Source organism: Myotis lucifugus, unplaced genomic scaffold (genome assembly GCF_000147115.1).
Source record: "Myotis lucifugus unplaced genomic scaffold, Myoluc2.0 scaffold_17, whole genome shotgun sequence".
NCBI lineage: Eukaryota > Metazoa > Chordata > Mammalia > Chiroptera > Vespertilionidae > Myotis > Myotis lucifugus.
Genome location: NW_005871065.1, coordinates 6,627,840 through 6,643,218, shown reverse-complemented (window position 1 = coordinate 6,643,218; position 15,379 = coordinate 6,627,840). Strand labels below are relative to the sequence as shown.

Here is a 15,379-nt window from a genome sequence, read left to right as displayed (position 1 = left end):
TTCCACTTATATGAGATACCTAGAATTGGCAATTTCATGGGGGAAAGAAAGTAGAACAGATGTTACTTGGTGCTGGGAGTTTGGGAACAATGGAGAGTTACAGTTTAATGGGGACAAAGTTTCTATTTGAAATGATGGAAAGTTCTAGAAATAGATAGTGGTGATGGTTGCAAAACATTGTCAATGTACTTAGTGCTGCCACATTTTACATTTAGAAATAAAGTAATATTTTTTAAAAATACAAAAAAATTTAAAGGTAAAGCATACAAATAAAGAGAATCCTTTTACTTCTTAAATGTATTTACTGATTATAAGAGCCCTTTATGGAGAAGGTGCCTGTAATGAAGCAATAGAAGTTGACTAATAGACAAAACAGTGTGATCAAAAGACCATGAAGACTTAAACACCAAAACTCTGTGGCCAAGATTGGTTGTGAAGTTACAATAACACTTTCTGGGGGGAGAAATATTGCTTCCCCTTTCTCAAATGGAACTTGACATGGTCATGGAGCATAAGAATAACTCATAATGAAAAGGCAAAGGCAAAGTTAGAGGCATATGGGTAGAATTGGATGATCTATAATAATAAAAACATAATATGCTAATTAGGCCAGACAGCCAAACAACCTTCCAGACATCCTTCCGGATGACCTTCCTGATGAAGCCAGGGCTACGAGGACCGAGGCAAGCTGCTACATATATATATATATATATAGTATATAGTATACATATATATATATAAAAGGCTAAGTTGACTCACGCATGCGCGATACATATAAAGCTCTTGCTGGCACCAATCGTGTGTTTCGATCTGTCATTGTCGATTGTGAATTTGGTTGACACTTATATTATAAAGGGTGAATAGCAATACTAAAATATTTCTTCTAATTAATTTCCTTTCAATGTGCACAAATTCGTGCACCGGGCCACTAGTATGTGTTATAATCTGAGAACTTGGAAATAGCTAGTTTGACAAAGGAAGAAAACAGGAGAAACCCCAGAAAGCCTGCAAGAGATCCTTTGAAGAATGGAGATAACAGGAAAGGTTTCGTTTCCAAGTCCTCTGTTAATAAGGAGTGGAAGAGTGAGGATATACTCAGCTATATCAAAAGCAGCCCAGAAATATCATCAAGGACAAGCCCTTGAAGATGGCTGTTGGCTTTTGCTCCCAAGAAGGTCATTGGCTGTGTAGTGAAGACCATTTCTATGAATGGACAGGGAATCCAAACTGGGATGGGACAAGCACAGTCGTCTTTTTTGCATTTCTGCATTTGCTGGTACAACAGAAGCATAACAAACCCTATTCTCAGAACTCTGCTCGCAACATTGATGATGGTGGCACACAAACTGAGAGGGAAACAAAAAGCCATGTTAATTTCAAGCTCCATTAGAAACACAAGCAGGAAATAAAAATCAGTGTCTGCCCCATATCAAAGGTCACAACTGGAAAGGAAATAAACTTTCTTTTTGAGATCTTAAGAAGGTATTGCCAACATTGAAGACATTCTCTTTCCTCTTTGACTTTTGTTCCTCATTGAATTTTTAAAAAACTCTCATGTTGATGTCTCCTCCAAACAGTTATGTGAGGTAATGGTGTTTAAGTTGCATACACTTTCTTTTGGAAAAGGAAATCATTCAGTGTTTGGGATCTAGCCACAGGATTCCATTCCAGAGCTGTCTTCTATTTTATCTGTTGCATATGATATTTTATATGAACCTCCAATAACGGTTATGGCTTTGGCATAATGCGTAAATATTATTCTTTTGATGACTCCACCACATAAGTTGTCTCTGACATGAAATCAACACAAGATAGTCTTGTCTAAGAGACCTCAGCCCTTTAATCCCTTTGTAAAACGTGTTGCATCCCCCAGATCAAGTCCAGGAAATGCACACATGTCTTTCTCTTCTGCTTATTTTGAAGCGGGTGATACACAAATGAAAACAGATACCGCTCCTAAATCCTGTTTTATGTCATGGCAGTGAGCATTCTGGGTCTTTGATGATGGATGAGTCTTCATTTGTAAATTTAAAGCCATATGCATTGATTTAGCTTGCTTCCAAGCATTTTGTATTAGTGAGCATCACATATGGCTTTATAATGCTTCCATACCAGATGCCTGGTTATACTTTGATTCAATATATGCAGGAAGAGAAGATATATGAGGATGTTTCTGTAACTTTTTGGCTAAGTAATCGGTCAGAAGTTTCATCCCACCTGGAGGCGAGGAATTGGCCCTGCTGATTTCTCAGGCTTCTCTCTCTAGATTTTATGATCCTGTGACATCTTTTCCCAGAGGCAGTAAATTTGAAGAATCAATCACTAAGTGCAATCAAATCCACCCTCCCTCTCCCCCAAACTAAATAGGTATTTTTAAACACACACAAATGCACATTTCAAGAACAAAAGAGCTCTCTTTTGAGAATGCAAATACAGTCATTGCTCAATTACATTATTGGACTGAACTCCAGTATTAGTTACAATGAAAAGGAAAAATTGTAGGAGACGCTTTCTTTAGGACCAGAACATGGATTATGGCCTGAATTTAATTGTGTTGTTCATGGCACCATGCTAACTGGCACTAAATTATATTCAGTTTATCTTTTTACAAACCATCTCTTATTATTCTCCAAATGTTTTTCTTGGATGCTCATCCTGTTCTCCCCAGCTCTGTGGTAAGTTCTTTGAGATCAGAGCTAATGCCACACAGTAAATACTCAATAAATAGATCGTAAATAAATGAATGAGCAGAGGCATAGATGAATGTGGCTGCAGATTCAAGATGCCAGTATTCACATTTGAGATGTGACCTGAGAAATCCAAAAAGAGTGAACAAGTGCGGATGTTCCCTGGTCTTCCTTGGAAGGCATCCAAATTTTCCTCCTCGGACTTCCATGAATAATACACAGATTTAATCTGCTTCCCTCTGGCCCTTTGCCCTTTTAATCTACCCCAGCAAAAACGCTCAACTTTATGGTACTGGGAAATATTATGAAGAGCTTTACCATATTCCAGCATCTGTGTCTTTGTATACTTGTTTTGTTCTTGACCTTAGCTTGAGCTTTTTAAACTTCCTCAGTTTCCACTGTCATTTTCTAAGTGTGTGGTCTTTGCCTTCTTTGGGACAGCTTGTGAAGATACCTGTTTTAAATGAGATCTTCCTAAAATACAGGTCAAGGATTCTCTGTTGGTAAAAATGTCTCTAAGAATAACATTAGGAATTGGTGGCAGGGGTTATATCTGGGAAGTAGAGAAATGCGGAAGAGAAGAATGTGTACTTTCTTCTCGGTAACCATCGGTATGATCATTTTTGTCCATGAGCCTGTGTTACTCTTATAATTTATAAACTGGTTTAAAAAAATAAGAATATCTATATTCATCACAACACGCACCATTCTAGCAGGTCGTAAAAGTTTTAATGAGATATGAATGCCATTTGTTTATGTAGATGTTTATTAGAAACAAATGAACACTCATGTTGTTTTAAGATACAACACCCAGTGAGTCCAGTATCCAGCTTTTGCAGTATCTCTGGGTGTCAGTAATTAGATACTGGCCCATCATTCATGCTGGCGCCTTTTATGAGCGGATGATGGCGGAGCTGCTGTTGTATCCATAGCTTTTTGCTTTGAATGACAAGCACCCAGTGAGCATTTTAATAATAGAGACCGTGTTTCAGTCAGTAGGTCACAGCTTTTCATAGTTGTATTTCATGTTTTCCTCTTGGCAGTGTTTTCCGTGGTAACACATTTCACATGTTGGGGGCCGCCCCATCGATTACAGCTTGCTCATTATGCACATCCAGCGGCCCCACCCATTTCACTCTGCATTTCCAAAGTTCCTCTTTCTCCTAAGCTTTTCCTGTCACTTTTGTCTCTGGGTTTTTTATTCCCATGTCAGTCTTCCTGATCCTGCTTCTAATTTGCCATTAGCATTTCTACTCTGGCTTGTTTGTTTTTTGAGTTTCTGCAAGTGGTTCAGCCATGGTTAGACATCTTTAAACCTGTTAACCTTTGAATATATAAATGCTTACAGTTGCATAAAATGATTTGACTCTGTAAATGAATGTTCAAAAATGCAGGCAGTTCTTATAAACATATTTATGTATTGTATTAAGTTCAAAATCAGTTCCCATGTTTAAGTTTGCACATTGTAGAAACTGTAAGCTTCAGTCTCAGTAGAGAACATGTATAAATGCTCAAAATACATATGATTCACCGAACAGGCACCATCTGTAATCTGTAACATTTAAAAATTAACAAAAAAATTTTAAAAATTAAAATTAACCAAAAAAAGTCTGAAAGAGATTGGCTAAGTAATGCCCTTCCCCAGTGGTTCTCTGACTTTCATGTGCATCAGAAGAACCTGAAGGATTGATTGAAACCCAGAATGCTGAGCTCCTGACTCCTGGGTCTGTGGTAGAGCCTGTGGAGTTACTTTTCTAACAAGAGTCCAGTTGATTTGGATTCTGTTGATTTGGGAACACACACTGCAAACCATTGCTCTCCCATTTCTCCTAAGCACACAGAAACTGCATTTCCCTGCTGAGCTAGAAGTTCAGTTGGAGCCACATGACCGGGGCTCGGCCAGGGGCAGGAAATTCCCTGCATGGTTCTCCACTCTCCCCCCTTCCCTGGGCACCTGTGGAGGCTGCATGTTAAAGACAACGGCACCTAGATCTATAGGTGTGTGCGTGGAGGAAAGCTGCCTGCCTCACATAAAACGGTCGTGTGGGAGAGGATGAGCCTCTGGGACATGCAGTCACTGAGGGTGGGGGCATTGCCTAACTGACCCTAAGACACGGGACGTTGAGAACGTGATCACGAGAGGAACCATGCCCGGCTCCCAGGCAACTTTTATTACATCCATTTGAATGAAGATTAAATCCATCTACCAGCCACTGTTCCCATTCAAAAAATATACACAGTAGATACTTGAATAACATCCTTTGGTTCATTGTCGTTTCATTATAATGCTGATGAGCTGCTGTAGGAACTTAATTCTTGTGTATGTCAATTAGCTTATAGTAAAATTGGTTTCATTATACATTGTTTGCGACAGTTCCAAGGACATATTGATGCCATTAAGTGAGGACTTACTGTATTTACATTGATTAATGTTAGAGCCATATGTTTTAGGCCACAAAGTGACTTTGGCCAATCTTTCAGAATCTCTCCTGAATTCACCTTCCTGCATTTTGGGTGGGCTTTCATCTGAACTTTTCCAACTGCCGGTTCCTCGGACTCCTATATTCTTATATTCTCTAGAGCAGCAGTTCTCAACCTGTCAGTTGCGACCCCTTTGGAGGTGGAACTACCCTTTCACAGGGGTCGCCTAAGACCATCGGAAAACACATATGTAATTACATATTTTTTGTGATTAATCACTATGCTTTAATTATGTTCAATTTGTAATAATGAAATTGGGGGTCACCACAACATGAGGAACTGTATTAAAGGGTCGCGGCATTAGGAAGGTTGAGAACCACTGCTCTAGAGGGTTCTATCTGCACACCTTTTGCTTCATGTTGGATGAGACCAACGTCCTTTTCCTCTTACTCAAAGCCGATTACAGACGCTCTGCCTTGCTTCCCTCTGTGCTTCTCCTACCTTGTTCTGCCAATGTGGTCATCCCAGAATTTCTGACCTAACTTGACTGGGGCAGAATTTCCCCTTAGGCATCTTCACAGTAAAGTCAGTAGGCCCAGAGTGACTCACATCTTTCATCACAGTCCTAAGTGGGGAGAGCCTTTCAGAAGGTTATTCCTTAACCCCGTTGCCGGTATTACTTTTGCTGAATCTGAACAGCACCCTTTCTCTGGACTCTGCCTAGATGTCCATGTCTGCCCCTCTTGTCCCCACTAATCTTGCTGAATTTGACCACTTGCCGAAGATCATTGTGCATTGGAGAAATGGAGGAAAAATGAGTGTCAGAAAGCAGAGTGATGTGGAGAGCATTGGGAGATGAAGCTGGTGAGAAGGTCTTGGTAGCTCTCTGCTTATGAGAACAGACAGACACGCTGGGCTTGGTAATAACACCTACCTGAGAGGGTTATTCTGAGTATAAAACATATGTGTGTGGCTCTTTGCTTAATGTCTGGCCCATGGGAAATGCTCAGTTATGGTCCTTTTCTTTTCCTCTTTCTTTCCTTTTATAACTTATATTTGGAGTTCATTGAGAGCAAGAACTTGATCTTTTATTTCAATGGATCACCTCAGTGCCCATCCCAGTGTGAACTGACTGGTAAATGCACGATACATGACAACTGGGATTATCATTATTATTACTAAGCAGTCCTTTGAATGCTAGGATTTTACATATACTTTCTTACTTAGGTTTGTATTTAATTAAAAAATCGCTGTGGCTTTACAATACCAAGTTGAGTTTCTAGCATCTGATACTTTCCTATGTGGAATATGCATCTTTGTTATTCATTGATATTTGGAGTTTTATTGTGTAGTTTGGACATGGTTTTGTTTCCCAGTAAGTGGATGTTGGTTATTTCAAAGCTTCAAAGCATCTCTAAGATGTAGAATGATGAGAAATATAATCCATGTACATATTGAAATGCAACATATATTTGCATCACAGCACTTTTCTGATAGCTATTAGAAAAGTATATAAATACCTAGATTAAATGAAGGCATAAAAGTAAAAATATCCCTTTACCAATAATTTGCTGTTCAAGCAACAAAGCAATCATTTAGAGCTCTGACCTTTTAATTCAGCTGAGTCAAGGAATCCAATTCGCTTTTATTTCATGTTATATTGTATCTAATTGATGAAGAGATCTAAGTGAATCCATATGCCCAAAACTGACCTAGACAAACTCCATTTCTTTTGTGTCTAGATGCCTTGGATGCTCCGTTTATTCAATTTTCTAGTAAAAAAAAAGTTTGTTTTATTCTAACTGCTAAACTGCATATTAAAGCTGTTTGGCAGTTAACGTGAATAAAACAAACTTTTATTCTCTTTCTCTCTCACATAATAACATAATAAAGTTCCTGCACTCCAGACTTTGCTGATAATTCTGTTAACAATACACAAGACAAAATAGAATGCATCCCAGCCTTCCTTAACTAGATGAGCCTAAACACTTACAAAAACTCCCTTTAATCAGATAAGTGTACTCAGACCCAACCATGTGCTCAGAAAGCAGATCAGAAGAGAAAGCATCCTCTTTTGTTGCGGGACTCTACATGATTTTTTCCCAATTGTTGACGTTAGGTACAAGATAACATTTATATTCCATGTATTACTCACAAAAGGCTTTTTGTCTTTTCCATTCTTCAGTTTTTATTAAGAAGTTAAGTTCCTGTTTATCCCACCCCTCCGTAGCTCTTACAAATACAATCTTGTGTAGTGGTCTGTTCGTAAATTATTAATGTCACCTTTCAGCAACATGTAACCAGTGGGGATTTCAGCTGCGCCTCCGGGTGCCTGCAGCCTGCCCTGCTCCTGGGGAAACAGGCCTCTGAACCTCTCCCTTCGCTAGAGAAACAATTAACTTTGTGTTCCATTTGCCGATGGTGGTGTGCACCTACATCGCTCATGTGTGTTACACCCCTGTCCGTCTTTTCAGCCCGAGCAGCTAAGGGGAGAGTTAAGATGTATAGCCGGGCTCCTGGGCCTTGGAGTAGGCATGAAAAGATTTGCACTCACCGAGCAAGAAAATGGCATTCCTGGCTGTCAGTCTGGAAGGAGGAGCTTTCTCTGACATTGCACGCAGGCTCTGCTCATGTCCCTGAATGGCAGCTCGTGCCTCATTGCTGACCAAGCGTTTTCCCGCCTAAGCTGGCAGGCAGATGTGTTTGACATGAAAGCAAGCTGCCCTTAGATTGGGATGTACGGATACCCCCAAATTAGGGCCAGTTCCGTTCAACTGCGTAGGTCGTGCTGAATCTTACTTCAATGTGGGCTTGTGACCAGCTTTTGATGTGTCTTCAGTGCCTAAGAAGTTGAGGGTGAGGATGGTGTGACAGAGCGGGCTTGTGTCTGAAGTCCTAGTGAGGGGCACGTGCCTTCTCCCTGGGCATCCGCCTGCCCTTTCACTTCTCCTGGCCACATCTCATCTGTAGCTGAGAACTTGAGTGTGTGGGAGGGAGCTGGGATTTCTTGAAGAAATTGACACTGAGCCCTAAGGGTGGAAAATATCACCAGTTGGGACCTGTGATCTGAACGCACTTTAGGGGTGTTTTGGGTTTCACATTTTCAACTGACTTCTAGAAGTACACGTCTGCTTCCAATTTTCATCAGTTTTTTGTTTGTTTGTTTGTTTGAAAAAGGCAATCCAAAAGGAGATATAATGTAAATCTGTTGAAGAGAATGGTGTATTTCATAACCAATCATAAATTGACTTACATATTTTCTGTTTACAATTTTATAGATTGTCCTTCCATTGATTAAATGCCTGTCTCTGGCACCACTAAGACGAGCACAAACAGACGTTTCCCCGGCTTATAAGAAGCTAACCATCCGAGTATCAGTCCTTCAGTTATCATGAATCATCAGAGTTGACTGTATGTGAACCCATAGCCTCAACACTTCACACTCACTCCTTTACCTTGTCTCAATATCTGATGGCACTAAAGTTCAGCATCTCGTGTGTAAAATGGAATGGGTCTGGTTAATCTTTACAGCACCTAGAAAACATTCAGCTGGCCTCTCCATGGGCACCTGTGTGGCCTGGGAGACGCTGGTTAACCTTTCTGAGTTTCAAACACTGCCTAAATAAAATGAAATCATGCTCCATTTTCCAGGGGTTGGGTTTTGTGTGTGTGTGTGTTTTTTAACAGCATGAAAATTAAAGTCTAGCCTGGCCTCATAGCAGTGTAGAATAGGAGTATTTATTCTTGTATTGTTGTTGTTTTTCTGTGCATCTGTAAATACTGCTTTTGATTCAGAGATTCCAGAATGTGTTTTCTTAGATTGACCCAAATCCCCTGATTCAGACTTGCTGGGATTTATAGTAGGCAACACAATTCTGCTTCTAAAGCGTCACCCTGTAGCATTTTTCTTCTTTTATAGACCATATGCAAGGGCAGGGACGGAAAGAGGCCAGTGCGTTCACTTTTGCCTTTAAAGCAGGACATGCCTAGGATGCATTGCCTTGTGCCTAACAAGTTGTCACCAAAGAGTCAGCTGCTCCGCGTGGACCTGATCCCAAATTCTGAGGTCACGCTGCTGTGGTTTCAGGCCAAACCCATGACAGTCTACATGGATCTTCAGGTTCCTCTAGCTTTTTCCGTCCACGTTAGAAAAACGGCAAAGATCTTTCTGGGAACGAAATGGTAATAGATGATAATAAGGAAGCTCCAGGACATTAGTACATATTTCCTTTCAGAGCCAGGGACACGTGGCGGTGAAGCCTCTGAAACATCAACCAGACGCTGGAAACGCGCCTGATTTGGTTTCATTAAAAATACCAGAGAATCATTAGACCATGAGGGGAATTCTGTTTTCCATTCCCCGGGGACTGTGATTAGGAAGTGACTTTCCAGTTCATTCTTTTTTTCCACTTCCTGTTTCCCCTCCCCCCTCCCCCTTTGAGAAAACCATTTGCTAAATGATAACAGCAGATGGAATGGGGGTACCCACACCCCCTGGGCTTCTCGGCCGACCCACGAATACTGCCAGGTTTTCATTTCCATCCACCAGATCTAAGCTCTTCTGTAGGCCTGGGTGGGAGCTCTCTTCTTCTCTCCGTCTAGACAGCCAAAATGACAGAACTTTAAGATCTTTTCTTTGCATTGTTCATCTTAAAAGAGAGAGAGTGAGAAAGAAATTAGAAAGCAAAGATGTCTGTGTAGTAATAGTTACTTTAATTGTTCGTGCCCTTAACAGATAGACACGGTGAAACACTGTCACAAGTAGGAAGGACGCTTAAGGTTTTCATCGGACCAGGAAGTGTACACAATTAACTTGAAATATAAATGTAAGCCAGCATTTTAGTTAAGCTGCTTATTAAAATAATTAGGGCAGTGAAGCGAGGAGCGTGTAAGCCAGGGAAATTGTGAGGTTTGATTAAAACGCTCCCTGCATGTATAGGATTGAGTGGAAAGGAATTGTAAAGTCATGGGTTTGTTAAATAAAAACTTCTACATGGAAAGCCAAAAGGTACCAGAAAGGGGCTGAAGAACATAGATATTTAGAGATTTGTAGTAATAGAAACCCTGACCCAGAAGGGATGTTTGTAAAACCATTTCTAAACTGGCCACCGCCAAGCTCCCCTGTAAAATGTGCTTTTTCCCATGAGTTCTACTTTTTGAAAGATTCTCTTTACAATGTGCACTTATGAAGTAGTGCTTAGATTGATTTCCCACTGAGTAAAAACAGGATCGTCCAATTAGAGTATTGGATTAGCACAAAATAACCAGTGTGACCTCTTTCAGGGAATATAATTGAAAGCAAAACTCGTGCGTGGAGGCCCACTGCCTCCTTTGAGGGTGACTGGTTGGGAACCACTGTTTACTCCAACCCCTTTATTGTAGGGCGGGTTTAATGACTCGGTTTAGTACACAGTGAAAGCTACAACACAGGTCACTCCTTTCTAGTGCAGAGCTCTCTGCTAAACCACACTGCCACTTTATAAAGGGGTGAGGCTGAGCAGTTTTGAGTGCTGTTAATTCCAAGATTTGGGAAGTACAACCAGATTTGAAAGACTGTAGAGGTAGCACTTTTATAACCCATTTTCTTCCCTGGCTTTCTCCATAAACTTTCTTAACATCACATTGGTCATTTTTCAATTTGTCTCGTGTGCCATGCTTTTACATAAGGGCCCTAATCTCTCCTTAGCTGATCCATTGTTAAGAGCTCGTGAGTCATGGAATCTTTCTTATTTGAGCTCTTGAGTGTGCCACCCCGAAACCTTATCCTTTTGATGATTTAAACAGATAAGACCTAGAAATGCTCCAAAGACTCCTCTCGCAAATAAATAATTGTGCTGAGATTGCTTCTTTCTGATTAGAGCTACATTTGGAATCCAGCTCTTTACTCCTTGTATCTCAATGCAAGCTGGCCAGTGATTCAGATGTGCTGTTAGGGACTTAACAAGTGTTTGAACATTATTTGAGTCTACACTAAGTATGTGCAGGGCTGTAGCCTTTTAGCACTGTATGCTGACTGGAGTTGGCATCGGAAAAGTGATAGCATTTAAAAAATCAGTGCGACCCAGAATTAGAATCGGTGACAGCCACTTAGGAAGTCTCATGCACCCCTCAATGGGGTTAGCTCTATTGTAAGCGAAGAAGCCATGGTGAATGACCATTCCATTACATCTAGCAACATTGTTTTTTTCGACCATCTGAGCATGCAGTGAATGCATGGAAGGTTTACCGTTGCTTATCAGAGATCTCTGAAAAGTGTGGGCTCACCGAATGCCACTCAAGCCCCTCGGGTCATTCAAATTATATTTAGGGCACAGGACGTGTAACTGCCTGCCATTCTGAGCTCCTTGCTGCCCGGCAGCCCCTATCCTGAGGTTGCTTTGGGGGGATGTTTGCGAGATCTAGCAGGTGTCTCTCAGCCCATCAATTAGGAGAAGAGCAGAGGCAGATGTGATATATCACATGGCCCTAAGATGGATGGCTCCGGAAAAATCTCATATTGGCAAGAGTGATTTGAGTTGCCAGGAATCCGCAGTCTGCCACGTGACATCCCCAAAAGTCTGACAGGGTTTGACTGGTTTACTCTGCTAAACGAAACTGCTGAGATGACTGTGGCGAGGTGATGAATAAACTGCATAAATCTTAACTAGGGGAAGAAAGAAGATGAATTGATGCACGCACATATTGGAAATGTAATGAAACCCAATTAAAGCGACCAGGGGTTGCTAACACATTACAGAGAAACAATACCCTGTTTTGTGTTCCTCACTGGTATTTTTCTGTTGGTCTCATTTCAGAAAATGACCAGGAGAACATGTTTGGTTTTATTTTTTTATTTCTCTAGCATAAGAGGCCTGACCTGGCAACAGAGCAGGGAAGTGATCATGACATAGTGCATGAGTGCCCCTAGTATCTTTTATTATTTATTTCCCATGTTAATGGAGCTCAAAAAAAAATTGGTTCAGCTTCCCTCAAAGCAGCTAGTGAATGCTGTTAGTAATCATATATGAGGTTTTGCTGGTTTTCAAAGTAATTAGAACCCCAGAGCAAGTAAACACTATATGGGCTTTCATCTTTGAAGCTATTTTTTCAAACTAAATAGCTCTGCTCTGCTATAATTACATACTAGTCATTATGAAATTAAAAATCATTTTAAGTAAATGGGTGCTTTTTTAAGAAGCATTTGTTTCTTGCTAATTATTATGAACTAATTGTAGTTTATGATGGTCTTCAAGAAATCAGAAAGCACTGCCTTAGAGCCATACTCCCCAGTGGCTGAAAGTTTCCATTCCAGAAAGGGGGTGGGGGATGATGGGAAGGAGGATTCAACACAGTCAAAGTCTGAATTTTTAGGACTTTGAAAAGCTCAACTGGATGAAGGTCATCACAGGCACCTGTGCAGGGTGATGGCGTCAAACAGCTGTGTTGCCCCAGGGACCTGAATCTCATTCCAGCATCACTGGAAGCTTAATGTGACCTGCGGTGTGTTAGTTAATGTCTCTAAGCCTCAATTTTTGCATTTGCAAAATGGGGACAATAATACCTACCTTACAGCATTGCCTGGGGGATTAAAGACAAGGTTTATAAAATGTTTCACACAGAAGCTGGCATCATAGTTATTAGTATCGTTGCATATCATCATTCCCATTGTTATTTTTGTGATAGGAGCATCTACAGCTTCTCAGAGGCCCAAGCTTAGTCTTCGGAACAGTCAGTCCATGGTGTCTGTGACAACGTCGTTTTCGATGGCAGGCTTGTGTCTACCAAGAACACGGGATTGAAGTGAAAGAGTCCAGAAAAGCAGAAGTTTTCTTTATTATTTTCCAAAGCCAGGTTAAGTGTGGGTAGAAAGTGTGACTGGACAGACCATATATTTACTAGGGGCTTTCCCATGAACCAGCAAGTTCTTAAAAGCCCACCCATTCATAATTTCATGCAAGTCCACACTTTGCCAATTTCTCCCCAGGACAAGAAGGAAAACAAACTAGGGATAAACAACAATAACAGAAAACCTGACATCAAACAATAAGAAAAACCCCTATAGGCGTGCCTCTCAAGTGACCCCTTCCCCCTAATCCTCTCTTTCTTTATTCTTTATTACAAATTAATATCGTGAGTCATACAAGTTAGTAAAAACTGGGCGTTAGGTGCTTCTGTCAGGAGGGAGAGATGATGAATGCCATGTTCAGGTTTTCCCTCTAACTCCCAGACTATCCCAACTATTTTCATTAATAACCTGCTTCCTTTTATTGTCCTTAGCTCTTGGCTCTGACTTCTTGTTTTTCATTGTGTTGTTGATTTGAAGAACATTCTTTCTGAGATTCTTGGTTCCAGGTACTAAGTTTGTTGATAGCTTCTTATATTCCAGGCATAGGATGCTTCCCCATATGTTATCTTAATTGATCCTTAAAACAATTCACTACACAGCTGAGAAAAAAAAATTGTAGCATCATAGAGATAGTAGGTGCTGGAGTGATGGCTTGAGTGAGCTCTTTCAGGTATATTAGACCAGACTTGCCAGAAGCTGGTCCATCCTTGCTGCTTGACACAGTCGCTGCAGGAAAGAAACATCTGCACAGCATATGTTTCAAGGGACCTGGCATATATAGCATATTGTTCTTAATATGTTTGCTCTCCTTAGTGCCATGTGTTTTAACCAAGGTCACCTCTCCGAGAAAGGTTGTTTCCCCAGGTGGGGATTTTTCCCTGAGGTTAGGGAGGAGATACAACCCCTTAATTAAGTGCCAGGCGGGTAGTTAAGCTACATAATCTTTACTCCCTGGAATGGAGATAAGAAACGTCCTAACCTTTGTAATAGAAATTGACAGGATTAAAATCGGCTGGTATTAATACGGATGTAACAAGACAATAAACATCAGATCCTGATCAGTTCCTAACCAGAACTCCGACCAGAACTTTGGCTGGAGATCCTGGCTAGAGGTCCTGACTAGGCTGCTGATCAACTGAAGGCTGTCTTCGTGTCATTCCTTCTTTGCCGACTCCGTCCACACCTTTGGGGACCCCTGGACCTGCTGGGGTTGGATTCCAGCACAGACTATCTTCCTAGCTATGTTCAACGTGCTGGGCACAGACTGATGATTTCTGATGGAATACCCACCAAAGAAACCAAGTTTTGCTTCTAAATGTAGATGCTATGGTAGGTACTTAGATGGTGGATTCCTAAACTGACTTCTCTATACCTTCCTTGCCATTCTCACAGCTCTACCCAGTTCTTCCAGTGCAGAGGTGTTAATCTAGAGCTGCAAATCCAGCTGATTCTCAGAGATCCATCCCTCCTCCTTGGATCCATCCCGTTCATACTCACAACTTCCTGGTCCCACCAGCCTAGCTTCCCAGTTCAAAAGAACAGGAGAACCCTGCCAGCTTATGACACATTGCCTTAGGGGTAAAGGAAGAAAATGTTCTCATCTTCTTAGGGGAAGGGAGTGGTCGTGTTAGCCTTTATTATGTTCCTTAAAGATGCTGGGAAGAAAACAAAGGTTGGATGGGTTTCAGAAGGAAGGAAGAGGGATTGATGAGAAACAGGAAACAAACCACATTCAGAAATGAATAGGCCCCCAAATGACAAGAAAATGAACAGCATCTCAGAAAAAGAAATCCAACACGGCTTTCTAACATAGGCTTAACCCCAGCCACCAAACTCAGGCACCACAGTGATACCACCAGCCATGCCATGTCTTTCTCCAAGTCTCCAACAAGGGTTTTCTCAGAGTTAGCTACCAGTTATTGTCCATGTACCCTGTGCCAGATACCAGACCATCTCTGCAGTAACTCTGTGACATTGGTAAATTCTCATTCCCAGCTTATCGACAAGAAAGCCAGACTGAACAAATTAAAGAAATTGCCTATTGTCACATAGAAACAGGCTGATCTGGTGTTGAAACTAAGCCTTGTTGTCTCCAAAACCTGTGCCATTTCCACTATGCCCATCCTCGGTAGTGGGACAGGTTTTCAAGTGTGCCATTCAAATTAGTAGGTCCCCTTTTGAGGGATGGTGATGGAATAGGGAAAAGGTTTACAGGGAAGTCCGTTGATGCCACAGTGACCTGAGAGAATATGAGTTACTTATTTTTTAATGCCAACATTCATCATAGTTTATTAAATACAACAAACCTTCAAGCTGCTAGATGGGTTGTTGGTCTTTTTCTGCTTGCCCACTCCTTTAAAAAAAATGCCTATATCCTCCCCAGGTTGCAAGATTGCTATATCGTGGGGCTCGCAGATATCTGATGGAAAGGTGATGCAAGACTCGT

The 15,379-nt window shown here is 41.1% G+C and overlaps 1 protein-coding gene across 4 annotated transcripts in view; it reads left to right on the top strand.

The window, feature by feature from the left end:
* SAMD12 (sterile alpha motif domain containing 12) overlaps positions 1–15,379 on the top strand; it is a 327,972-nt gene that overhangs the window by 239,721 nt on the left and 72,872 nt on the right. The window contains exon 5 of one of the 4 annotated variants that reach the window (XM_023750931.1): positions 12,771–13,677. The exons of 2 other annotated variants lie outside the window; for them this stretch is intronic. In XM_023750931.1, coding sequence (XP_023606699.1) covers positions 12,771–12,886 — 116 coding nt within the window. In that variant the 3' untranslated portion in view covers positions 12,887–13,677. Of the gene's footprint in view, positions 1–8,386; positions 8,754–12,770; positions 13,678–15,379 lie in introns of those variants that run through there. One more of the 4 variants, XM_006085235.3, reaches the window with a different exon arrangement.